The sequence below is a fragment of the Procambarus clarkii genome, chromosome 27, assembly GCF_040958095.1.
Source record: "Procambarus clarkii isolate CNS0578487 chromosome 27, FALCON_Pclarkii_2.0, whole genome shotgun sequence".
NCBI classification, from domain to species: Eukaryota; Metazoa; Arthropoda; class Malacostraca; order Decapoda; family Cambaridae; genus Procambarus; species Procambarus clarkii.
This window is the reverse complement of record NC_091176.1, coordinates 13,763,990-13,791,381: the sequence shown is the minus strand read 5'-3', so window position 1 is coordinate 13,791,381 and position 27,392 is coordinate 13,763,990. Positions and strand designations below refer to the sequence as shown.

The window sequence follows — 27,392 nt, the reverse complement described above, 5'->3', positions numbered from 1 at the left end:
TGTAAGGTACAGGTTACAGTGATACATAAGACATTATGGCCAGACTAAGGGTTATATTACATTCTGTATTTTTTGTGATTTTAATTTTATTACGTGAGTATATTAGTGAGGGAATGGGAGCCACGTGTACTTCGTGACCCCCATTCTCTCTCTCTCTCTCTCTCTCTCTCTCTCTCTCTCTCTCTCTCTCTCTCTCTCTCTCTCTCTCTCTCTCTCTCTCTCTGTCTAACATTGAAAATAACAAGTCATTACAATAATCTTTAATTATCTAATACAATATATTAAATGATGAGAATATACAAAAAATAATGAGCGAGAAGTAACTGAATAATAAACCTTAATAATAAACATTAAGGAAGAAGAAATATGTGGGCAGTCTTGACTAACGTCTGGAGCTTAACTGTGGCCATTGTTGGGAGCGGCTGGGATGGGGTGGACGGGGCTGGGATGGGGTGGACGGGGCTGGGATGAGGTGGACGGGGCTGGGATGGGGTGGACGGGGCTGGGATGGAGTGGACGGGGCTGGGATGGGGTGGACGGGGCTGGGATGGGGTGGACGGGGCTGGGATGGGGTGGACGGGGCTGGGATGGGGTGGACGGGGCTGGGATGGGGTGGACGGGGCGACAGGAGGAAAGGATTGAATTGGGTGCTAGAAAACTCAAGGACGTAATTCATATTCAATATTGCAGGTTGCATAATAATTATGACAAAAAATGGTTATGAGAATCACAAATTATGCACACACCACGAAACAATGGTGAGCAGGTTACACAATTATACACACACGCTGCACACCGTGTGTGTGTGTGTATATTATATTCCTCTGTTGTATAAGATTCAGCTACTGGGGAACAAAAAGTTCCAAGTAGCACGGGCTATGGTGAGCCCGTAGTGGACTTACATAGCACAGGAGCGGTGCTGGAACTGAGGTATTCCTCTCCCCGCCACTCTTATGTCTGTGCTGGCCAGCCGCCGCTCTCTCCGGTACAAGGTGTTGCAACGCGACGACTTGCTCCTCAAAGTTCTTATTTCATCTAGTCGCTTTAACATAATAAAACAACGTTTGCTTCCAGGTTCAAGTGATAGTTGTTTCTTGCAGGTGGATGTGATGGAGGGTGCGGTGCGGCGCGACCAGGAGTTCTCGGCAAAGACTCACACCAATCTGGACGAGGTGCGGGAGGTCATCCTTGAGGCGACAGAGGAAGCCAACATAACGGTGTCGAGGCTGAAGAGCATGGAACAGAGGCTGGAAGAGGTGTCTAGCGAACTCGTAAGTACCGACTGGAGCGATTTAAGACAAAAGGAGCCAGCAGATCAACTAGTCACTGCTGCTAAGGACCTGAAGGGCTTTGCTCAGGAGCAGATCGTTCAGTCCTTCAACCTCTATGATGCGCTCATGGCCGCCCTCGAGCAGATGCCCATCAACGGCTCGGTCAAACTTCAGGATACCGCAGTAAAATCCGCCCAACCACTCAAGCTGATGAACGACGCTGACACCGCACTGACGCTGCCGCCGTCGTGCACAGCTGCGCTGCTGGAACAGGTGCGCAGCATGCCGGGGCTCTCCGCTGCGCCCCACACAACACCTGCCTCCGTAGCAGAGAGCGACTCCGAAGACTACGTACCAGCGTGGTACACTGATCCTGATTTTCTCTCTGGCAATTATGGAACTCCAGACCGCGGCTTCCCGGTGTTCCGAGAGGAGGAATGGGTGGATATGGATGAAGACTTCGAGAGAGATGGCAGTAACCAACGTCAATCCCTCTCCTCCCCGCCCATCACTTCCACAGCACCACCCACGACAGCGCCTCCGGCAGTAGTTAACAGGTATTTCGGCGTAAAAAAAAGTACCAACCCTCCGCCGCTACAGCCCAAGCAATCCAGTAGGAGAGGAGCTTTTCCATAATAAAGTTAGTTTATTCATAAGTGATGTGTATATGAATATTATCTATTGATTATAGCAACTTTGATGTGTGTAAACGTGTTTTAACATTAGGGTAAATAGTGTGAGAGCTTGAGAGCACCGTACAACACGTCTATAAAAAGGATTAAGTGAACAGTTTCTGAATCAATATTATAACTTATTAAAATTATCAAAATACAGATTACAAACTACTAAAGTAAATGTGCACGTTCCATTAAGTAGATGATTGGCGAGTTATTGCCAACACTGAGACAACATATATGTACCCAAAATTTAATCCAAACGATACGTAATATTAAAGTAAATCGTGTTGATGCTGAAGGAAGACTTTTTTAAATATATCTTAAATGTATAAAAGCCTCAGACTTTGTTTTTCCTTTGATTAGTAAATATTTTCACAGACGACACCACATTCCTCTATGTGCATCCATCAAACTTTGTTTTGCTGCAGTGCTGGTTTTGTTTTCTTTGTAACGTTGACTCTTTACATATTTCACGAAAAATATTATATTTGTGGTTAATAATCTTGACACTATGAAGTGGAAAACCAAGATTTTCCTTTAAGGCCTTTAAGGCAGTCTTGATATATTCAGTGATATAAACATAATAAGAGAATGTTTGTTTGGTCAAAGTTGGAGGCCACACAGGAGGGTCCAACCTCACAAACAATTGGCAGGGGGAAGGGTTTGGGGTATAGGCTGAACACAGGCAAGGTGCCCAACCTTTCATCTCCACTGACTTCATGTGAGACGAGCCGTGGGGCCGACCCCGACTCGACTATATATATATATATATATATATATATATATATATATATATATATATATATATATATATATATATATGTCGTACCTAGTAGCCAGAACGCACTTCTCAGCCTACTATGCAAGGCCCGATTTGCCTAATAAGCCAAGTTTTCCTGAATTAATATATTTTCTCTACTTTTTTGCTTATGAAATGATAAAGCTACCCATTTCATTATGTATGAGGTCATTTTTTTTTATTGGAGTTAAAATTAACGTAGATATATGACCGAACCTAACCAACCCTACCTAACCTAACCTAACCTATCTTTATAGGTTAGGTTAGGTTAGGTAGTCGAAAAACAATTAATTCATGAAAACTTGGCTTATTAGGCAAATCGGGCCTTGCATAGTAGGCTGAGAAGTGCGTTCTGGCTACTAGGTACGACATATATATATATATATATATATATATATATATATATATATATATATATATATATATATATATATATATATATATATATATATATCCGATAGCAGGCGGCTTGACGTTTGCGAGGCACTACACATCAAGAAGTCAACACCAGCAATCAACAGCCAATTATTGCACAACTATATTCTACCCACCTCAAGACTCCGCTCCAATATAGAAGCATCAAGAAATATGGACCAATAGGCTTTCTACAAACACTTCTATTCAATACCTATTGTTTGTGTTCTGTCTTGTGTTGATACTTTTAATACCCTATTAATATCCCCTCTTGTTCTGCCTTGTGTTAATGCCACATCACCCCTCCCACCTCACTCAAATGTAGATATAAAATCTGAGATACGTGAACTAAAGTCTTTGAAAATGTAATAAGTTTTACGAAACGCGCCCGTGTCGCGTCAGACTAGAAATAAAAATGAATTTTGGAGAATTAATTTTTGATTTACCTCCAACAGTGAAGCGTAATGTACGAAAGATTGAGAAAATTCGTGTTAGAATTATTAATCTTACTTTTTCGGTCATATTTAATAATATATGTCTACAGGAAAGACTGCTACCAAAATATACTAATATTAAAGTGCACGACCCAGCAGCAAGGAATCAAGCCTTCACGATAAAATATCGCCAGGATCTGATTCGTGATCAGATATACAAGGCAGAGAATGAAATCAAAGACAACAGAACGCAACTACTTCATGCTACAAACGAGTGGAGAAATAGCAACATCGACCATAGTATCCGTACCCGCATTGAACAACACCTCGACATCCTCACAGACCAACATCACCTCAGCACTGAAACAAGGATTATCAAGAAACTAACAACATTATATGGAGGACCTATGGCAATTCCACGACCAAGAGATGGCTTCCTGAACCTTGCAGGAATTAACCTCACTGAGGACCAAGTCACTCTCCTAAATCTGGGCATAAACTGTCATGTTATGTCCAGACCGAGTGAGATGGCCCGGAAAGTAGAGTTGGAAATTCTGTTGGACGACATATTCGACCTCGAGACACAAAAGAAGGTCACTACCAAAGATATATATATATATATATATATATATATATATATATATATATATATATATATATATATATATATATATATATATATATATATATATATATATATATATATATATATATATATATATATATATATATATATATATAGTGCTTTTTATGGAAAATTCTATTAATTGTTCAATAATTTATTATTATGCATTGTTAGATACAATGTGCTCTCAAATCAACACTTATAATACGCATTTTGTATATTTTGAACATTACCTAACTCCATCTTATCTAAATATGACGCATTGGTAGAGGGCGAGAAAGCCGGCGGCAGATTTTCGGAAAGACAGAACCCAATTTTCATGGAAATGTTTCGTGAAATAAAATATGGATATGAAATTTTCATGTTAAGCTAAATTAGTCTTAAAGCTAAACATCAAACCATATTAAATTTCTACAATAAATATACATTTTGTAAATTTGAACTTTAAAGTGTCATTAAGATACTGGAGGTGTCTTATTTAAGCTTTGAAGACCAATATCAAGCCAAACTGTCTCAAGATTACTAACAAATGCATAGACAAAAGACGAATATAGAGGTGAACCCATTGACTCAATAAGTTTCTTTAAAAAAAAAAGTTTATAATTACACAACAGTAACGAATCATGAACTGTGAGTTTCAACAGGAGCGTTTGTCGTGTTACTATATACAACCTAGGTGAGACACAATCTTACGTATGCAGCCCCAGCTGTGAAACTGAGGGTCCTGAGTTACAGAGAAAGATTGAGTGAACCTTGTCTTACCTCTGGAGGAGGCAGGAGCGAGGGTGCCACAATGGTCTAAGAATAATTAATAAATTATATTAAGATCTGAATGAGAAAAAGAACGAGGAGGACAGATTTAAACGGTAATAAAGTATAATAATTGGTTAAAGCTAACTCATCATTCATTTACTGACGCTCGACCTTGCGAGTACATCTAGGCGAGTACATCTAGGCGAGTACTAGCCCGTGGACTCTTGCCTCCTCATGTTCTCACTCACTAAACAAGCGAAGGTGATGGATGACTGGCAAGTTACACTCTGGCTGCTCCTCCGCTGCACAAACTCCGCTAGAAACTTGACCAGACCACACACTAGAAGGTGAAGGGACGACGACGTTTCAGTCGACTTGAGAATGGTCCAGGACGAACCAAAACATCGTCGTCCCTTCACCTTCTAGTGTGTGGTCTGGTCAACATACTTCAACCACGTTATTGTGACTCATCGCCTGCTCCGCTAGAATCATTTACTCCGAGCGTCCAGGAGCATAAGAGAAAAAGTGGTGGAGCCTGATAACTAAAGGGAAAGAATAGACCCGGTTTGTCCACCTTTCCTCTTCTGGGATTATCCAAGTCTTACCGGTGATCAGATCAGCGTATCCGAAGTGTGTTTATTCTTGAAACACACGTCTAAATACAGGCTGGAATCAAAGACCATTGCTAACAGGACGGTGTGATGTATGACTAGCTGTTGGTCTCTTCCTCTGTGTCTGTCGTTACCATGCTGGAAGAGCAATTTACCACACAAAAGCCATTTTCAATAATTGTACGCCAATATTACTCACCTTTGTATGAAGGTGCCTGCCTGAGACTGTGATTGGCTGACATTAGAGCCCGGGAGAGTCTGTGGTTGGTTGACCTGAGGGCCCGGGAGAAATTGTGATTGGCTGACCCGAGAGGGTGAGAAACGCCCCCTGGAGGAGCGCGCGAGTACCTTTGCATATAAGCCCGAGGAGAGGTCTCCAGTGGTGCAGAGGAACGCGCACCTGTACAACATGAGGTAAGTGTCTCTCCTACACCCCCACCTAGTGTGTAAGGCGTCTCTCCTACACCCACCTAGTGTGTAAGGCGTCTCTCCTACACCCACCTAGTGTGTAAGGCGTCTCTCCTACACCCACCTAGTGTGTAAGGCGTCTCTCCTACACCCACCTAGTGTGTAAGGCGTCTCTCCTACACCCACCTAGTGTGTAAGGCGTCTCTCCTACACCCACCTAGTGTGCAAGGCGTCTCTCCTACACCCACCTAGTGTGTAAGGCGTCTCTCCTACACCCACCTAGTGTGTAAGGCGTCTCTCCTACACCCACCTAGTGTGTAAGGCGTCTCTCCTACACCCACCTAGTGTGTAAGGCGTCTCTCCTACACCCACCTAGTGTGTAAGGCGTCTCTCCTACACCCACCTAGTGTGTAAGGCGTCTCTCCTACACCCACCTAGTGTGTAAGGCGTCTCTCCTACACCCACCTAGTGTGTAAGGCGTCTCTCCTACACCCACCTAGTGTGTAAGGCGTCTCTCCTACACCCACCTAGTGTGTAAGGCGTCTCTCCTACACCACACCTAGTGTGTAAGGCGTCTCTCCTACACCCACCTAGTGTGTAAGGCGTCTCTCCTACACCCACCTAGTGTGTAAGGCGTCTCTCCTACACCCACCTAGTGTGTAAGGCGTCTCTCCTACACCACACCTAGTGTGTAAGGCGTCTCTCCTACACCCACCTAGTGTGTAAGGCGTCTCTCCTACACCCACCTAGTGTGTAAGGCGTCTCTCCTACACCACACCTAGTGTGTAAGGCGTCTCTCCTACACCACACCTAGTGTGTAAGGCGTCTCTCCTACACCACACCTAGTGTGTAAGGCGTCTCTCCTACACCCACCTAGTGTGTAAGGCGTCTCTCCTACACCACACCTAGTGTGTAAGGAGACTCTCCTACACCCACCTAGTGTGTAAGGCGTCTCTCCTACACCACACCTAGTGTGTAAGGAGACTCAGGGCCTACAATACACCATTTACCTCGTAGTGTAGCTTAACAAACTCCAGTAACATTACAAAGTTATGAAGCCGATTACAGAAAATACACCAAATTTGCTGCAAAGAAAATAAATATATTGACCATTAGCGATAAAGACAAAGAATGTGTACCGGGTTAAGGACAATTGTTTTATAAGACGTTTATTTACCGCCTCGACATTATGAACTGTGGCATGAATAGTTGTGAGTACCTGCCATGGTCAATTTAAACCGTTGTTCTTGCGGGGAATGAACTCAGGATCATAGGTCTTGACCCACGATGCACTGTATCGTGCAGGTTTCAGAGTCTATTGCATACATGTACATATATATATATATATATATATATATATATATATATATATATATATATATATATATATATATATATATATATATATATATATATATATATATATATATATATTTATTACATGTGTATGTAATATTAACAATTGTGTAACTAGCTTCACAAGATCGTCACTTGCTTTGCTAAACGAACTCTGGGGTTCAGTTCCTGTACCCATTGTGTACCTCAGTAACCCTTTCCACCACGGGATGGGTATGGGGTGCATAATAAAGAAATGAATAATAAATATTGCGCTCTCGTATCTACATTCGAAGCTGTGTATGGAGTCAGCCTTCACCACTTCTGTTCCTAGCGCGGGCAATCTCTTCATTGTTCTGAAACTTAATGTTTTCCCTAATGACTGTGACGCACTCGAGCAGCAGTTTACATCTGTGCCCGGAACTTTATGCTATTCTCTATGCTCTTCGTCTCCTGCTTTCTCGTTGTCAGTCTTCCTTTGTGGTTGATGTTGACTCTCGTAGTGCCCTCATGGCTCTCGGGTCCTTTAATCCGGTTCATCCAGTAGTTGTCGAGATCCAGCATTGGCTGTTTCTCGTTCACAGTAAATTTAAGTCGGTTGAGTTTTGTTGGGTTCCCAGCCATATTGGTGTGTCTTTAAATGAGCGTGCGGATGCTGCTGCCAAGGAAGCTGTCCGCTCTTGTCCCATCTCTCGCAAAGGCATTCCGTATTCCGACTTTTACCCGGTTATCCATTCCTCAGTCCTTACCCGTTGGCAGGCTTCTTGGTTGTCTGTTACTGGTAACAAGCTACGTACTCTTAAATGTTGTGTTTCCTCGTGGCCGTCCTCCTTCCACCGTAACCGGCGGTGGGAAACAGCTCTGGCGAGGTTGCGTATTGGCCATACTCGCTTAACCCATGGTCACTTGATGGAGCGCCGCCCTGCTCCTTATTGTCCTAGTTGCATTGTCCCTCTTACGGTCGTGCATGTCCTTCTTGAATGTCCTGACTTCCAGGACGAGCGTGTGTCTTGCTTTCCGACCGCCCCTCGCGGTCACCTGTCCCTCGATAGAATTCTTGGTGACTCGGATACTTTTGATATCGTTCGCCTTATGCGTTTTTGTTCTCGTATTGGCATCCTTGGTGATATTTAGCGCCCTCTGATTATTTTGCGTATTTGATGGTGCTACATAGCCTTCCCGGTTTGGTGCCTTCTTTTGATAATTACTTACTTACTTACATCTGTGCCTTCCTTGTGTACCATCCTTGATCAATTGTCTATCCTTGTCTGTGTAGTCTATTTCCCTGAGAATTTTGTAAGTGGTGATCATGTCTCTCCATTTTTCTCTTACAGTGGCCGCATATTACTGAACTGGTCTGTTATGTGGTCTATAAGGTTCTGGTTCCATAAGGAAATTCTAATGTTGGGCAACTTAGCATATGCCCCTGATGCTGGTCGGTTCATGTGGGCTTCTGGTAGCGGGTCTGATGTACTGTCAACCCTCCTTCGACATTTTTTTGTTCTGCTAGAGTTCAGAAAGGTTCCCTCTCACATATGCACGGTGCTTTTTATCTGGCCTCCGCTGGGAGTTGGAGTTGCAAAGTGCCAAGGAATAAAGCAACTTTATTATTTTGCACTTGTTTGAATTTATCTCTAGTAGCCACTTGCTTAACCAGTATTTAATTTTGCAAATCATCCCTTCATAATTTGCTTATCGGCACACATTCAGACCAGGAACATTGTTTACCTTGGTCCTGATCCGTCAGTGACTTACCAGAAGGGACAGACTCCTTGCTCTCGGTGTGTGTGTATGTGTATGTGTATGTGTATGTGTGTGTGTGTGTGTGTGTGTGTGTGTACTCACCTAATTGTACTCACCTAATTGTGCTTGCGGGGGTTGAGCTCTGGCTCTTTGGTCCCGCCTCTCAACCGTCAATCAACTGGTGTACAGATTCCTGAGCCTATTGGGCTCTATCATATCTACATTTGAAACTGTGAATGGAGTCAGCCTCCACCACATCACTTCCTAATGCATTCCATTTGCTAACTACTCTGACACTGAAAAAGTTCTTTCTAACGTCTCTGTGGCTCATTTGGGTACTCAGCTTCCACCTGTGTCCCCTTGTTCGCGTCCCACCAGTGTTGAAAAGTTCGTCCTTGTTTACCCGGTCGATTCCCCTGAGGATTTTGTAGGTTGTGATCATGTCCCCCCTTACTCTTCTGTCTTCCAGTGTCGTGAGGTGCATTTCCCGCAGCCTTTCCTCATAACTCATGCCTCTTAGTTCTGGGACTAGTCTAGTAGCATACCTTTGGACTTTTTCCAGCTTCGTCTTGTGCTTGACAAGGTACGGGCTCCATGCTGGGGCCGCATACTCCAGGATTGGTCTTACATATGTGGTGTACAAGATTCTGAATGATTCCTTACACAGGTTCCTGAACGCCGTTCTGATGTTAGCCAGCCTCGCATATGCCGCAGACGTGTGTGTGTGTGTGTGTGTGTGTGTGTGTGCTCACCTATTTGTACCTGCAGGATCGAGCATTGGCTCTTGTGTGTGTGTGAGTGTGGTAGTTGTGACGTGCTGTAAGGATGAACACGCCGATTGTCGTTGGGAGGAGTGGTTGAAGGAAGAGTGTGGGGAAAGAAATATATATGGTAGAAGTGCGCGTTAAAGGAGAGGGTGAACAGGAGTGAGAGAAAGGGGCGGCGGTGTGAGGTGGCAAGATGAAAGGGTCCAACATGGAGATCAGTTCATTATCTTGTCCCAGCAAGTGCTGAAGCCTGACTTACAGGATGGGAGGGGGGGGGGAGGGAACAATGGTGGGAGGAATATGGAGAAATATGAAGTTACAGCTGTTCCCCTTTCCATTCTTTGCTCATACATCTCTATTCTTTGCTTTTATTTGTGGGGTTTCAGCCTTTTTCAACTGAAAACGCCAGTTTGCTGATCAAGCTGGCGTTAATAATCGAACAAAATCTTGGAGTGACCTCCCTTCTAAATTATAATATAATCAATCTGGATGTGTGAGTGTGACTGTGTGCACTTACATATGCGTCTACATGTACGGGAGATTATGTGCGCTCATGTATACGAGCTTGCATGAACAAGCACTATGCAAATATGTCTTTCTGTGCACGTATTTGAAAATGCAAATTAAGCAAATGCATGAACATTTACATGTTCTCTCGCCATCAAACACCATTACCACCTTAACCAGCAAGCAGACGCTCTGTAAACAACTAGCGTTCCTCCTCCGGCGTGAACCACGCGAGTGTCGTAACTTTCCGGTCAATTAGCGCCAACCAGTTTAGCTGTCCCGGTCAGAGTGGTCGTACCAGCGACGCCAGATCCAACCGGACATCTGTCCTGGTCATACTTAAGACGGTCTCAACCACCTCGTACGGCAGCCAGGATGTGGCAACATCTAAATCTTGATACACTACACGTTTGTACGTGTTAGATACGTAGTGCGTATTACCGTCATACACCACTGACACCACCTGTCATGACAGCCTCCAGCATCACCCGCCATGACAATCAACAATCTACAGCCGGGAAAACCAACAATCATCACAAAAAAAAAAAAAAACATGAAGCGGTGAGAACGGGCTGAGTTAGGCTGGCAGGATAATAACAGCGTGCAAGATTACCTTGGAAAAGTGGTGACCTTGGCCACACCTACGTCTTATCCCTATTCTTGGGAGTGGCCGCCGGCTGTGTTAACATTACAGGCTGTAATGTTAACACAGGTAACTCCTGTATTCCCCCAACGTTGAGAGTGCTTGCAGTAGCTATTAGCGAAGAGTTCTTGTGATTACTGTAACCTTATGTTATATGTTAAAACCTTTAATCGAATATCTGTCGCCACAATCCATCTTTGAAATACCTGACTGTGTACTCTGTGTGCTCTGACTGTGTGCTCTGACTGTGTGCTCTGACTGTGCACTGACTGTGTGCACTGACTGTGTGCGCTGACTGTGTGCACTGACTGTGTGCTCTGACTGTGTGCCCTGACTGTGTACACTGACTGTGTGCTCTGACTATGTGTTCTGACTGTGTGCTCTGACTGTGTGTTCTGACTGTGTGCTCTGACTGTGTGTTCTGACTGTGTGCTCTGACTGTGTGTTCTGACTGTGTGCTCTGACTGTGTGTTCTGACTGTGTGCTCTGACTGTGTGTTCTGACTGTGTGCTCTGACTGTGTGTTCTGACTGTGTGCTCTGACTGTGTGTTCTGACTGTGTGCTCTGACTGTGTGTTCTGACTGTGTGCGCTGACTGTCGCCACCACTGTACGCAACTGACTGCCTCCCAAGGCAAGGCGTCTCGGTATATATCGAGCATATATACCTCGCGTGTCCTAGCCACACAGTAAACAATATCACACAGCTCGGTCGGGTTTCCTAAAGCTTAAAAAATCGCACAATCCTTCAAGTTTCTCCGCTTCTTGGGATTGTATAAATGAAATGTTCTGGTAAAATGTGTATTGAGAATCCAGAGAAATATTTAGGTTTATTTATAAAGCATAAAATATTTACAAATTTACTACTGTTGCTACTTGTACATAGGTCCTCTTGCTTACATGATCCACAAGGTTTTAATAGATATATTTTTTGGTATTACTGAATTTTGATAGCAACGATGTCCTTAAAGGGTGAACTTTAAGGATATCGTTGCAATACATTACAGAAACTATAATACATCATATAAAGGAGACCTAATTATCCTTAAATCAATTATTATGCAAGAAAATACAAGTGAATTCGGATTTAATTTTTCAACACAAAAGTAGAGACATGTTGGACATAATGAGTAATCATTCATTGTAATTATCTGCGTCAACATCGTAATATCAAGAAAAATATAGATCATATTCTTAAAATCAAAAACATTTAAGTCCATTAAAACCACAAAAAATCAAGAAATATTGAAAAATATAAAACAACCAAATCTGCTCCAGCGGGCCGCGAGAGGCTGGCCGGGTCATCTTGACTAACACGACCACCAACTTTCTCTAACCGCCTGATCAACCCGGCGGCGGCCCTGTCGCCTGACGTCTGCCTCCTCCTCCTCTTACGTCAAAGAGGAGGCAGCCGTACTGTCGGCGATGTTACTGCTCGTATACCCGCTAGGGGTAGACACGAATTAACGCTAGGAGATCCCATGTGGTCTAGTGGCTAGGATACCTGGCTTTCACCCAGGAGGCCCGGGTTCGATTCCCGGCATGGGAAGTAGTTTTCTTTAAGGAGGCCTGGTCGACGACCGGGCCGCGGGGACGCTAAGCCCCGGAAGCACCTCAAGGTAGGGGTCCCAAGCACCGTCGGCGTCAGCCATGCTCGTATTAGCTCTGGCGTCCGTAGCAGCGGCGTTGCTACTCGGCCCGTTCTCACGTTTTGATACGTCTAAAATACATCCACGCGGAACATCGTCGCACCTTTCGTCCTGGTGGCCATAGCCCGCCAAACACACACCGAAACTACGACGTTGGTACAACGTTCGAACAAGTTTTAACACCTCCTAACCAGTTATAACAACCAATATAGCAGGTTGTAACAACGTTCTAATACGTCATAAACACGTTCAACCAGGATGTAACAACTTTATTACAAGTTGTAACAAGCGGAAAATAGAGACAGTTTGGGTTTGTGTTTCCAGGGAGGGAAGTAATTTATGAAAGCACATTCTAAGCACGAAGAAAACTTAGTGGAGCTCAGCCCCAAGAAAACCAGTTTTCTTCCCAAGGCCATAATTACCATCTTCACTTTCAAATTGTAATTTAAATACAGGAGTTACTGCATGCAAGGCTTAAGGTGACCTTTAGGACGCAGTGGTCAGTGCACTCGACCTGCAACTGAAAGGTCCCGGGTTCAATTCCAGTACAAGACGACACGTTTAGGTAACTGTTGTAGGGGGTCCGTCTAATTACCACAAGCTACACAAGCTTCACAAAGCTTCCTGGCAATACGTTAGTAATGAATAAATATGATATGTTAGGTTAGGTTGACCTAACCTATCCTAGCCTTGCCTAACCTAACCAAACCTAACCTGACCTAGCCAAACCTAACCTAATCTAACCTAACCGAAGCTTGGATCCTCCACTTGATTTGGCGTCACCAGCTCTTTATTTTCATCTAATTTCTTTATAAAAAGATACTTTTTCAGATTAAAATTATGTTTTTTCGTGTTGTACATTCAGCACCAACATTATAATGAGTAAATATATCATATTTATTCATTACTAACGTATTGCCAGGAAGCTTTCTGAAGCTTGTGGAGCTTGTGGTAATTAGACGGACCGGTTGTTGTATCTTAAGATAGGCGAGTCAATTGTTGGACTTCAATAAGCCTATCCCGAACAGTGGAGATCAAAGCAGCGAACAGAACCAAGGTCAGGAAAAGCACTAAGCCATTAATAGCTTAGTGCTTTTCCTATACTATGACTGTATGTTGTCGTTATTATAGATTCAGCTACTCGGAACAAGTTGCAAGTAGCACGGGCTATGGTGAGCCCGTAGTGGACTTACCTGGCACAGGAGCGGGGCTCTGATATATACTGTATATACTAAGACTAGTATACGACCAGTCCTGTACTAAGACCGTATAGCACATGGCAGGAATAGAAGGACAAGGATCTGGGATTGGGACGGAGAGAAGTAATGATGCCCAATCACTTAGACCTTCAGGGATCGAACGCTGACCTGCGCAAGAAGGGAAGCCGTTGCTGCGCCTACCAGTCCAAGTCAATGGACACACGATAAATACCCGTCCATCTAAAATATCTAAAATACCCGGCTAGAGATAAAGTTTTGTAAACAAAAATTATCGATGTCATATGGCGATTAAACAGCTTGCAATATATATTGGGTAACTTTGTTATTAATAGTAGAACATGTTCTCTTAATTAGGTAGTGAGGGAGGTTTCTAATCGTGGGTCCTCGGTTAGGTTAGGTTCGGGCAACTTAATGCATCAGTTTAGTAACGTGAATACTGCAGAGCACGGGCTGAACCAGAGACCGGGCCTCGGGGACACTGATTCCCGGAAGCAACAACAGATAGGGGGACCTATTGTTGACCTTGAGGCGTGACGTTGACCTGACCAGAGACGTGACCTTGAAGCGGTCACTGCCACTGGGTGCGGCTCCCTACTCAACATTCACCTGTCCTCTCGATTCACGTTTTTATATTTTTCGTTATCATAACAAACGTGTCAGACGCAGCCTATTATACGATAAGTAAAGGCTCACTATTATCCACGTTTTCTATGCTTCAGACACGACAGGGTAGATGAATTGCTTTCGTTTTCGAATAGGCTGAGTGGTTGGGTTTTTACAGAGTAGCATTAAAGGAATTATCTTTGTTTCGTGCTGAGAGTGCCCAACCACTTGGGCTGGACGGTAGAGCGATGGTCTCGCTTCATGCAGGTCGGCTTTCAATCCCCGACCGTCCAACTGGCTGGACACCATTCCTTCCCTCCCCGTCCCATCCCAAATCATTATCCTGATCTCTTCCAAGCGCTATATAGTCATAATGGCTTGGCGCTTTCCCCCCCCCCCCTGATAATTACCTCGTGCTGAGAGTTGCCACTTACACGTGGAAGTGTGCGCGTAGCTACCAATATGTACTCTACTATGTGTGTGTTCCTAGGGCGAGGATCAGCTCCCGTGTTCGCTTTCAGGCGCCGGCTGCATATTACAATGGCTCCAGTCTCCTGCGTCTTGGTGCTATCTGTTGGTGAGCTATGTGGGTGGCTTTATCCTCGGCCGCCTCCTCTCTTATCTCCCTCCCGCTTGCATCCTGCTTTCACACGGAAGAAGCTGCTTTTTGCATCCCAATGACTGAAGCGCATTACTAATGCTCTCCGGCGTGGTGAGCGCCCTCACTCGGCCTTTCCTCATAGCTCGACCCCTTGGAGTTTATTGACTAAGCTTGAAATAGGCATCAAAAGAAAGCGCCAAGCGGGAAAGATTATACTTTGCTTACGTGTTTGGGTGTACGGGCAGTGAGACCTAGCTCCTGAGCTCCACCTCCTTGCTATTGTTCTTGATATAGAAGTAGGTCTCGAGGCAGCGGTACTGTAGGTGTGTGACGAGACCTTCACTAGACGGCAGCCCGTCACTTGCCTGATGGCCCTACTTTCCGCCAGTGATGTAACACCCGGTACATTCACACAACTTTCCCTTCATGCGGTGGTGTTAGTGGAGGAGGTGCGAGAAGCTGTGGGTGTGTGTCCTCGCCCTCTTGCGCCTGCACGCTCCGACATCTGCTCCTAAGCCCCGCCTTTCGACCATCACTGGTTTAATGAAGTTGACTTTTTTCCCCTCGTTTTTCTTATTATATATATATGTTTAATGTTGTGTGTATTGAATTGACTTTGACAACTTCTTCATCTTGTCTGTTCTACTTATTTATGACTGAGACCGACAAAGTTATTTCTGACATCGCTATGACTCATCGACTGTGTTTCCAGTTTAGTTTCTAATTATGTTTCTCTCTCTCTCTCTCTCTCTCTCTCTCTCCTGTTCCATAATATGAACAGAACTTCTATATCTACTTTGCCAATCCCCATTAATTAAAATCTTGAACGACGATGTTATGTCTTCCCTATTCCTTCTTTCCTCTGGTGTAGTGAAGTCCAGTTCCCTCAGTCTTTCTTCATAGGTCAATCCCTTTAGCACAGGAACGAGTCTTATTGCATATTTTTGAACATTTACAAGTTTTGTTTTGTTTCTTTAAGTTGAGGTTCCATGCCAAATAGGTCTTACAAAAGATGTATACAATGCCCGGAATGGATTTCGCCTCATTAGCTTAGCATCCTCAGTCAACAATGACAAGGACCACCTTGCTTACTCTGTTGGACAGGTTTCGTGTATTAAGAACAGGATGGGCCCCTGGTACCCACCCTTGAGGTACTCCACAAGTTATCCCTCTCCAATCTGTCAGTCCCTGACTAAGACTTTTTACCTTCTTCCTAGAAGGTACTCCTTCACCCACTTTAGTACACTTCCCAGTACATCAGCCCGTGTGTAGGGGGGTGGGGGGAAGGTGAGGGGGTGTATTTACTATTTGTATCTGCAGAATCGAGCTATTAGCTCTTGGATCACGCCTTGCTAACCAATTTATTTTTCTTGTATTATGTCTACTACACATGTCTCTCTAACACCCCCCCCCGACACACACACACACGCACACACGCACACACACACACACACACACACACACACACACACACACACACACACACACACACACACACACACACACACACACACACAAGGCCAAGACCGTCACCGTCCGGACCGTCAGTAGTTTCAAAGCGTTATACGACAAAGAGTGCTGGGAAGACGGGACACCATGAGCCTAGCTCTCATCCTGTAACTACACTTAGATAATTATACACACACATCCCCAGGAAGCAGCCCGTAGCAGCCGTCAAAGTCCTTATAGGTACCTATCTACTGCTAGGTGAACAAGAGGCAGCAAGGTGAAAGAAACTATGCCCATTTGTTTCTGCCTCTGCCGGGGATCGAACCCCGGCCTCTAGGACTGCGACCCTTTAGGACTGTGTGTGTGTGGGGGGGGGGGATAGGTTGTGGAGTGTCTGTCCTTGAACCCCTCCCACCATTCCTTTACCCCCCCCCCCCTCCTCTCTGAAGCAAGTCGCCGCCACCTCGAACAAAGGGAAGGATTAGTAATATATATCCTTGTCATCCTCGATTTTTCACCAATTTATTCACGCATCGTGAACCTGAAGTTTCAAACCGTGAATCCCAATCTCTGAACCACGAACTGTGAACCCCAACCTCTAAACCATTCTTCCCCATCATCAAAATAAAGGGCCATGCAGTGGCCCTTTATTTCACCTCCTTCAATAAAAGTGAAGTGCTTCACCTTCAATAAAATCTACAAAATAATCAGCATTTGACTTCCACAACGCCGTGTTCGAAGCTGTGACTCGAGACAGGCTTCGGTCACTCATACCGAGGTAAACACTTCCTAAATCAAGGTAACCAATACCCTAGCGAGCTATATGGGTTAGGTTAGGACAGATTAGGTGGGGTTGGGTTAGGTAAAGATAGATTAGGCTGGGTTTTGTTAGGGTAGGACAGATTAGGTTGGATTGGGTTAGGTGTTAAGATAGATTAGGCTGGATTGGGTTGGGTTAGGACAGATTATGTTGAGTTAGGTTAGGTGTGTTTAATTAAATGCGATGACATAGATGGGTACACAATTTTCTGAGGCTTATAGGCCCTATTCCACCAACGCCATCGTGGCGCCTAAATCAGCAACAAGAAGCCTAGCCTGACCAGCCCCCCAACCATGCACAAACCCACAGTAAATAACATCAATTTATATTTATGATAAACCGCTTACTATTACAACGTGGTGAGAGATTCATTGCGTCAGTTGGTCGTCTGCTGCGATAATACTGACCCGCTAAGCACTCCCTGGCGGTATTCGACTCATAGTGTGGGCTGGAGGCTGGGTTGAGCCACCCAGTCACGCGAGGACGCTACTCCAGCAACTGTGAGACGTCTGCAATTGCGATTGACGATCAACTCGGCGAGGATGTGAAGAAAATTGAACTCGGTAATATACTCCACCAGCCATTCACCACCAGCCATGCACCACCAGCCATGCGCCACCAGCTATGCACAATCTAAAAATGGCGCTAAACATATATTCTGGTGTAAATATAGGCGCGAAAGGGTGGAAGAAAACGAGACGGGAAGGTAAACAAAGACCGACAGGTGACAGGGATAAAATACAGGACTGTTGAAGTCCTGCGAAGAAAAAACTGTTTCTGGAGGCAAGAGTACGAAGGTGGAGGGGTGGTGGACACGGCAGGTGGAGGGGTGGTGGACACGGCAGGTGGAGGGGTGGTGGACACGGCAGGTGGAGGGGTGGTGGACACGGCAGGTGGAGGGGTGGTGGACACGGCAGGTGCAGGGGTGGTGGACACGGCAGGTGGAGGGGTGGTGGACACGGCAGGTGCAGGGGTGGTGGACACGGCAGGTGGAGGGGTGGTGGACACGGCAGGTGGAGGGGTGGTGGACACGGCAGGTGGAGGGGTGGTGGACATGGCAGGTGGAGGGGTGGTGGACACGGCAGGTGGAGGGGTGGTGGACACGGCAGGTGGAGGGGTGGTGGACACGGCAGGTGGAGGAGTGGTGGACACGGCAGGTGGAGGAGTGGTGGACACGGCAGGTGGAGGGGTGGTGGACACGGCAGGTGGAGGGGTGGTGGACACGGCAGGTGGAGGGGTGGTGGACACGGCAGGTGGAGGGGTGGTGGACACGGCAGGTGGAGGGGTGGTGGACACGGCAGGGGTGGTGGACACGGCAGGTGGTGGACACGGCAAGAAAATACAAACCTGCCAGTCCGTGTTTAACCCGCCAACAATCACCAGTGAAAGTTAGCCAACATTTCCATTACTACAACACTCCGTGTGCCCAGAAACCTGTTTGAGGACCAGGTGAAGGGGGGGGGGAGGAGGAGGAGATGGAAGGAGAGGCAGAAGGGGAAAAGTGACTGAATAATGTAAAGAAAGTGAAAGCAATAGAGATAGGGGAAGGAGGAGGGTAGCTTAATAGAGCTAATAGAGCCAGTAACGTCTTGTATCCAACTTGATAGTCTCTCTTATACAACAAACTAAATCTAATATACAATAATTGTTTACAAAACAGCTACGTACTTAACTAGGCTCCTTCCCGGAGTCTCGGCTACATCTACATCTTAACTACAACGCTGCCATGTTCTCCACACCTGCCTTTGACCAGGGAAACTATACACACCTAACACTACCTCTTAAATATCCCCACACCTGGTAATCTAATCCACACCTATTTTGTGCCTTCCAAACTATCTTCACACCTACCAAACTAGCCTCAAACCTGTTCTACACCAGTTAAGTTATCCTAGCTTTTACCCCGCACCTGCCAAACTATCCCACACCTGCCAAATTACCCCACACCTGCCAAATTATCCCACACCTGCTTCGAGTCAAGGTGAGGGAAGGTGTGTGAGGGGCGTGCCAGGAGGGGGGGAGGGGGAGGGGGGGAGGGGGGGTCGCCTCTAACACACTTGACCATTTTAGCCAAAAAGGAATATTTAATTTTTCTTCTTTATTCGTTTTTTTTCCTTTTTCTTCTGGATCTTATTATTATGTTAATACATAGAATATTGTCGAGGCCTCATAGAGACAGTGTTCAAAGACGACATTGACAGCTTATAAAGGCATGTTCAGTAAACCTGTATGGCTCACTAGGTTACGTCACTGTCTCCCGTCCTTCAACCTGTCCATTCCATCCAGCGGTCGACCCCCTCAAAGACACATTCATCAATTTTAACATTCTGTTCATTCGAAACAGAACTTTTCCTCAAATATAAATTAATATTATTATATATTTAGTATATTTGTGCATATTTAGGCACTGGTTAGGTTAGGTTAGGTTAGGTTAGGTTAGGTTAGGTTAGGTTAGGTGTTTAGGTTCTGTTGGCGATTATTTGTATTTGTAGTACGTGGGTGAAGCATTTACAGCGTTGTGGTTCGAACAAAATTCGTCAGTGAAGCACTTGTTCGGGAAGTGTTCGAACGTCATCAGTTGTGAGTCGTGTGTAAACCGTTTTTCATTCATAAACAGCTGGGGTTTGGCGGGTGGATGGAATGGACTTTAGGTCTTTGTTTAGTGGACGGGCTGGAGGACTGCCTGCTGACTCACAAATCGAGGATCGTGGGTTCGATCCTCATGCCAGGACGGAAGCATCTGAGAAGGGTTTCCTTTTACCTGATGCCGCTGTTCACTAAGACGTATTTGGGTACCTGGGAGTTAGACAGCTGTTGTGGGTTGCATCCTGGGGATCGTCAGTAGTTGGCCTAGTAGTTAGATAAACACACACACACACACACACACACACACGGCGCTCGCCCGTGTGTGTGTGTGTGTGAAGAAGAATTGAAGAAGAATTGACTGGGCACCACTCTTGAAATGTTCGGTGTTGTTCACCCAGCAGCATCTGGGGACCTGGATGCAAACCTATTGTCGGATCGTGTTCCAGGGAAAGACTAGAATTAAGCTTATTTTGAGTTATGGAAAAAGAATACTCCGTGGCTGCTAACAGGCGTCAAGACCCGCCTACTCCTGTATCCACCTGTATACAAAACAAGAAGAAAAAAAAGGATCCTTGTAAGAGGGTGATGCTGTAGAGTGCCAGCGTGGCGGGCATCCCAGCCAATCCTCCAGCTTCCCTGCCTGACTCGTCACAGTATTAGTACGTTGCCTAAGCGACGTTCTGTCTATATTATCTTACCTACAGCGATATCAACGGTGAGAAGTACACGTTAGGCACATAATTTCTTTCCGTATCGGTGTGTGGTAACAGCGCGCGGACCCTATAACAGGCTCAACAGGTTGGTCTTTGGCGGACGAATAGGGAGGTGACGCAATACCTGAGGGTCCGAACGACCTTCCTGGGAACGAAGGGATGGGGGGGGGGGGTGGAATGGTGTCTCCATGGCAACTAAGCACATAGGCGTCCGTCCGTACACAACATTTTACGTGGCATATGAACTAAGTTTGACATACGCGAGCGAGAGAGGTTTCCATGGCAACGTGAGTCTTACAGTCCCTGGTCCATATTGTGGACATGTTCGGCATGGTAACTGGACGGTCGATAATACTGGGGACAACTTAAAGAGAAAGAGTTATATTATTATTATATTATAATATAATTTTGATTATATATTTATACACACACACACACACATACACACACACACACACACACACACACACACACACACACACACACACACACACACACACACACACACACACACACACACACACACACGCCTTTGATACAGTACCACACAAGAGGCTAGTGGAAAAGCTGGAGATGCAGGCTGGAGTGAAAGGGAAGGTACTCCGTTGGATAAGGGAGTACCTAAGTAACAGGAGACAACGAATCTGTGTGAGGGGTGAGGTCTCGGATTGGCATGACGTCACAAGTGGAGTCCCGCAGGGGTCAGTCCTTGGAACAATACTGTTTCTGATATATGTAGAGGGTATAGAATCGTTTCTCTCAATGTTTGCTGATAATGCAAAAATTATGAGGAGAATTGAAACAGAGGATGATAGTAGGAGGCTACAGGACGACCAATACAGACTGAATGAATGGTCCAACAACTGGCTGCTAAAGTTTAACCCAAGTAAATGCAAAGCAATGAAACTAGGCGGAGGAAACAGGAGGCCAAACACAAGATACAGAATAGGAGATGAAGTACTTAATGAAATAGAAAGAGAGAAAGATCTAGGAATTGATATCACACCAAACCTGTCTCCTGAAGCCCACATAAAAAGAATAACGTCTGCGGCATATGCGAGGCTGGCTAACATCAGAACAGCCTTCAGGAATCTGTGTAAGGAATCGTTCAGAATCTTGTACACCACATACGTAAGACCAATGCTGGAGTATGAGGCCCCAGCATGGAGCCCGTACCTTGTCAAGCACAAGACGAAGCTGGAAAACGTTCAGAGGTATGCCACTAGACTAGTCCCAGAACTAAGAGGCATGAGTTACGAGGAAAGGCTGCGGGAAATGCACCTTACGACACTGGAAGACAGAAGAGTGAGGAGAGACATGATCACTACCTACAAAATCCTCAGGGGAATTGACAGGGTAAATACAGGTAAATTGACAAGGATAAACTATTCAACACTGGCGGGACGCGAACAAGGGGACACAAGTGGAAACTGAGTACCCAAATGAGCCACAGGGACGTTAGAAAGAACTTTTTCAGTGTCAGAGTAGTTAACAGATGGAATGCATTAGGCAGTGATGTGGTGGAGGCTGATTCCATACACAGTTTTAAATGTAGATGCGATAGAGCCCAGTAGGCTCAGGAATCTGTACACCAGTTGATTGACAGTTGAGAGGCGGGACCAAAGAGCCAGAGCTCAACCCCCGCAAGCACAAATAGGTGAGTACAATTAGGTGAGTACACACCCCCCCCCCATCTTCCTACGCTAGGTCTGGCAAACACCAAATATTGACGAAGGTTGGTTGTCCAGAAACACAACTAAAACGTTCAGGGTGTACTGTGTGTAAACACAGTCATGTGTGCGGCGCAGCTGTGAACGTGTTCCGCTTATACATACATACATACATACATACATACATACATACATACATACATACATACATACATACATACATACATACATACATACATGTTTTTATAGCTAGATCGATGTGAGAAAATAACTTTTGGCCAATGAGGATGACTTGAACCGGCGTTCTTGTGATTCTCAGACACCTGCCTTAACCCATTGTCCAAAAATGATTTGTTCACTGATATATCATTCCAGTGCGATTTGTTTGTGGTTTAGATGGATTAATTAATCACAACCTTTTAATTGTTATTGATACTATTATTGTTGACCCCCGCCCGTCCCTGAAGCTCCCAGCACCGCTCCACCTGTACACGCACAATACTCAGCCAAGGGAATTTTCTCTAATTAAAAAATAAACAAATTGCAAATTATCTCTACATTCTCCTAAATTTGTTTTAGGAGACTGTAGAGATATTTTGTCACTCCAGACCGACAACCAGAGCGCAACTCCGTAGTCTCCTGTGACTGATGGATGCTTACTACTCCGTTTTGAGGCTAAAAATGTATTCTGTGTATTATATCTTTGTTGTATTTCTAATGTGGAAAACAATTATTTTTTCAATATCTATAATCAAATTAAAAAATGCAGTTATTAATTAAACAATTTCGTGTCTTTCAATGGTAGACAGATAGCAATAAAGTGTTTACAATGAATGATATATAATTTGAAATAAAACTGTCTAATAAACCTAATCAATCTAACGTAATTTTCGTGAAACAAAATAAAATTGGTTTTCTCCCAAATATTTTAGTTTATATATTTTTTTTTTTTTTTTTTTTTTTTTTTTTTTTTTTTTTTTGAGATATATACAAGAGTTGTTACATTCTTGTACAGCCACTAGTACGCGTAGCGTTTCGGGCAAGTCCTTAATCCTATGGTCCCTGGAATACGATCCCCTGCCGCGAAGAATCGTTTTTTCATCCAAGTACACATTTTACTGTTGCGTTAAACAGAGGCTACAGTTAAGGAATTGCGCCCAGTAAATCCTCCCCGGCCAGGATACGAACCCATGACATAGCGCTCGCGGAACGCCAGGCGAGTGTCTTACCACTACACCACGGAGACTGCTGAATATTCACGTTTTTGTTACATTTTTTATAATATTAAATAAATTTGTTTTCCATATATCAATACCATTGTTAAAATATGTGTGATGGAAAACTAAATCACACGGAATAGTCTATATCAGGGATGACCTAAAGTACCATAGGTCCCAGGTTCGATTCCCAAACAAGAGCAAGACGTTAGGTCAAGCTTCCTAACACCTTGATGCTTTTATTCACTTAACAGTAAATAGGTACCTGGGAGTGAGGCAACTGTTGTGGGTTGTATTTTGGAGAATAATCAGTCGTTAGTTAAAAGGGGGAGAGGAGACCTGGGTAACTCTAACAGGTCATTGGGAACCCATATTGGGTCGTGACCACCAGAGGGACAGAGGTTGTGGTCTGGGTGGAGGTAACAGGGGGCTTGTGAATAGTGCCAACATTGGACAGAGGTTTTGTATAAAGTCTATTATCGCAGAAAATGATAATTTTTGGTTGCTTAACGAGTCAAATGTAAGAACCTAGAGTTCAGTTCCATTTACCACTTCTGCGATGTTAACTATATCATCTTCAGTGTAATAGATAAGTACTCCTAACCTAAAAATATGATAATCTAGTCTTAAATAATATACTGAGCTGTGTAAGAAGCACTTTACATTTACGTTCATCCAGTAAGTGGTCTACACAAATATGCACATTACCATGTTCTTATTATAAGAATCATAGCTAAGATGATTTGTCAGGACCATGAGCATTGTAGTCTTCCCCTGTTTTATTATGATTTTTTGAACAATAAAGATTTATAATTAGTATAATAAGGTTCCCTGAAATTTTATATTTTTGTTTGGCGTACTAGTAAGGTTTCCTTGCGGTGTGTGGTGCACAGGTTGGTATCTGTCGTAGCTGCGTGTGTGTTGGGGACGTGTGTGTGGGCGACCTCCTCCACCACCACCCGGGGGGAGCGGCAGGTCGTCTTCCACAACAACTACCCGTCTCTCCTCTACATCAACTCTGCTGCCGGCTCAGCATCTGTTGACACAAGAGCTGACGGCGACTCTAACATCGTCCACGTTATCCTGTACCCAGCCAACGGGGTATGTCTCCCTCGCCCTGTGCCTGCTTCAGCTATTGTCCTTCCTCTCCAACTTCACCTCTACTAGACGTGTGTTTCCACCTTGGCCAAATTTCCCATCTCCTTACTACGTCCTCACAACCCGACTCCACTTTTGCGTGACCTAGAGATGCCCTTCTAACCGCCATCGTGCCTTCCCCATCTATTTGGGCCTGCTTGTCCTCCATGCGTCCTATCCTACACGGGACCCTGCCCTGTCCTTTCCAACTTCATAGGCATGTCCGCCTGTCCTTTCCAGGCACTTGTCCTGCCCTTCGAGCATCCTATGTGTATCCGCCTTCTCTTAGTACCCCCCCCCCCCCGACTCCTACACTCCTTCTTACAAGATTTCTCGCTTGAAAGTATGATTTTAACTCTCCCAGCAATACAGCAATACTTAATTTGTCCCAGCGAGGTGCGTTTTACTGTGAGACCTCCGTTAATAAGTCATCATAAATGTCGCACTGAAGTAGTGATCTTTATCACTAAATCCCCACACTTGTATTCGTCAATTAAGGACCTTCTGAATAGTTTTTATCGTACACTTGTTCAGTGTGGATATTAGGTTAATTTAGCGGTGTGTGTGTAGCTGTATGCTTACTCATAAGGTAAGAACACCAATAGCAACTATTGACTATAGTTGCAATAGCCTTAACTATACTCTTCTGTCATGGCAAAGTTATACTTTAATAAATGCACGTTGTATTCTTTCGGGTTCACGCAGGAGGCCCAGGCGGCGAAGCGCGCAGTGGTGGTGTTGCAGGGCAGCGCCACGGGGACGCTGGTGCTGACGCAGGACACGCCGCCCGTGGGACCCACCCGCATCGAGGGCACCATCACCAACCTCACCGCCGGTCTCCATGGCTTCCATATCCACGAGTTTGGCGACCTCTCCGGCGGGTGCGGCACTGCAGGAGGACACTTCAACCCTTACAAAGTAAGTCACCGACGGGACACTTCAGGCCAGTGAGGCTTTCCACATTGTCGCTTCCGTGTGTACCTTTGGGTCTCATTTCTACCATTAGTGTAGATTTCAGATCCAAAACTTATATTTTTGACCTGTTAAACCCGTTATAGTAGTTAATTGGTGTATAATTGTTAATTAAATTTTTATACAAAAATGGATCGTAATTACTAACAAAATTGCAAACGTTTTCCAAACCATTATCACACACACAATTATATATATATATATATATATATATATATATATATATATATATATATATATATATATATATATATATATATATATATATATATATATATATATGTCGTACCTAGTAGCCAGAACGCACTTCTCAGCCTACTATTCAAGGCCCGATTTGCCTAATAAGCCAAGTTTTCCTGAATTATTATATTTTCTCTAATTTTTTTCTTATCAAATGATAAAGCTACCCATTTCATTATGGATGAGGTCAATTTTTTTTATTGGAGTTAAAATTAACGTAGATATATGACTAAACCTAACCAACACTACCTAACCTAACCTAACCTATCTTTATAGGTCAGGTTAGGTTAGGTTAATTCATGAAAACTTGGCTTATTAGGCAAATCGGGCCTTGCATAGTAGGCCGAGAAGTGCGTTCTGGCTACTAGGTACGACATATATATATATATATATATATATATATATATATATATATATATATATATATATATATATATATATATTTATATAAAATACCAGTAGAATGTCTGAGTACAGAATATTTCATATTTGTTTACTTACAGAAGGAACACGGGTCTCCAGAGAACTTGAACCGCCATGTGGGTGACCTGGGCAACATCCTGGCCGACGAGTCTGGCCTCGCTTATGTCAACATCACCGACCAGCTGGTGACGCTGGTGGGGCCCACGTCAGCCGTGGGTCGCGCTATTGTCGTCCACGCCGGCCAGGATGACCTTGGCAAAGGCGGCAACCCAGAGAGCCTTAAGACAGGAAACGCTGGAGGACGGGTGGCTTGTGGCGTCATTGGGTTGGCTTAAGGGGTTCCTTCCGACAGTAGTAAGGGCGGGGAATCAGTACCAACTTTCCAGGACTGGAATTATTTTCAAGGGACCACAAGAGATCAACATCATTCTTCGCCAACAATCCTGAGAGCTCAGAGTAGCGGTCTAGGATGATAAAGAATGATGTCTTGTTATTTGTTATACTTAAATTTGTTATCAGTGGCATGATTATTCTCCAAAGGGGAAATTATATACATGGAAAACATACAGAACAAATAATCCATTATTACATTACGTTACATAAACATATATGTATTTTTAGCTTGAAATATAATTAAAGTTTACAGAATATATTCGAAAGCTGTGAATCTATAATAAAGATTACGCTGATAATTGTTGTATTATTCTCCTCTACAAGTTGTCCTACAATACGGTACTCGGAGATTACATGCAAATGTATGATAAACTACAATTAATAAATATGCACTTATAGTCATAAAATTGAGGAAAAACAAATCACCATTCTTCATACTGCTTGGTGCTTTCTTTTGTTAATTACTTCGTTAATAGTTCCTCTTTGTAATGCATTCATTTATTATTATGTTTTGCATGTTTAACACGCATCAACAACATTCCAACAATATAATTAGTTATAACCTCAACTATCCGCCAAGCAACTGAGTGTACTAAATGAGTTTACATCTTTATTATATGAGTTAACATTGGTTTATATAGTATTTTTTTAACTTATATGTTTGTGAAGATTAAATGGATAAACTAATTTAAACTCTGGCTTGGTTGTGGAATA

General features: G+C 44.2%; 2 protein-coding genes and 1 non-coding gene across 3 annotated transcripts in view; all 3 read left to right on the top strand.

Annotated features, from left to right (window-relative positions):
• The window catches only part of LOC123762690 (coiled-coil domain-containing protein 18), a 52,163-nt gene extending 49,879 nt beyond the window's left edge, over window positions 1–2,284 (top strand). The window contains exon 13 of the mRNA XM_069332377.1: window positions 1,101–2,284. Coding sequence (XP_069188478.1) covers window positions 1,101–1,907 — 807 coding nt within the window. The 3' untranslated portion in view covers window positions 1,908–2,284. The remainder of the gene's footprint in view (window positions 1–1,100) is intronic.
• A 3,565-nt stretch (window positions 2,285–5,849) lies between these two features.
• LOC123762689 (superoxide dismutase [Cu-Zn]) lies at window positions 5,850–26,977 on the top strand. The gene is made up of 4 exons (XM_045749378.2): window positions 5,850–5,998; window positions 24,407–24,614; window positions 25,356–25,568; window positions 26,366–26,977. The coding sequence occupies exons 1-4, from the start codon at window positions 5,994–5,996 to the stop codon at window positions 26,618–26,620; spliced, it is 681 nt and encodes a 226-aa protein (XP_045605334.1). The 5' UTR covers window positions 5,850–5,993; the 3' UTR covers window positions 26,621–26,977.
• Window positions 12,463–12,534, top strand: TRNAE-UUC (transfer RNA glutamic acid (anticodon UUC)). The gene has a single exon. It is a non-coding gene; the product is annotated as a tRNA-Glu (tRNA).
• Window positions 26,978–27,392: the final 415 nt, after the last annotated feature.

Excerpts from the sequence above, each read along its gene's own strand:
- LOC123762689 (XM_045749378.2), top strand. Across the intron at positions 24,615-25,355 it reads TCCTGTACCCAGCCAACGGG|GAGGCCCAGGCGGCGAAGCG; the intron begins GTATGTCTCCCT and ends GGGTTCACGCAG. Across the intron at positions 25,569-26,365 it reads GACACTTCAACCCTTACAAA|AAGGAACACGGGTCTCCAGA; the intron begins GTAAGTCACCGA and ends GTTTACTTACAG.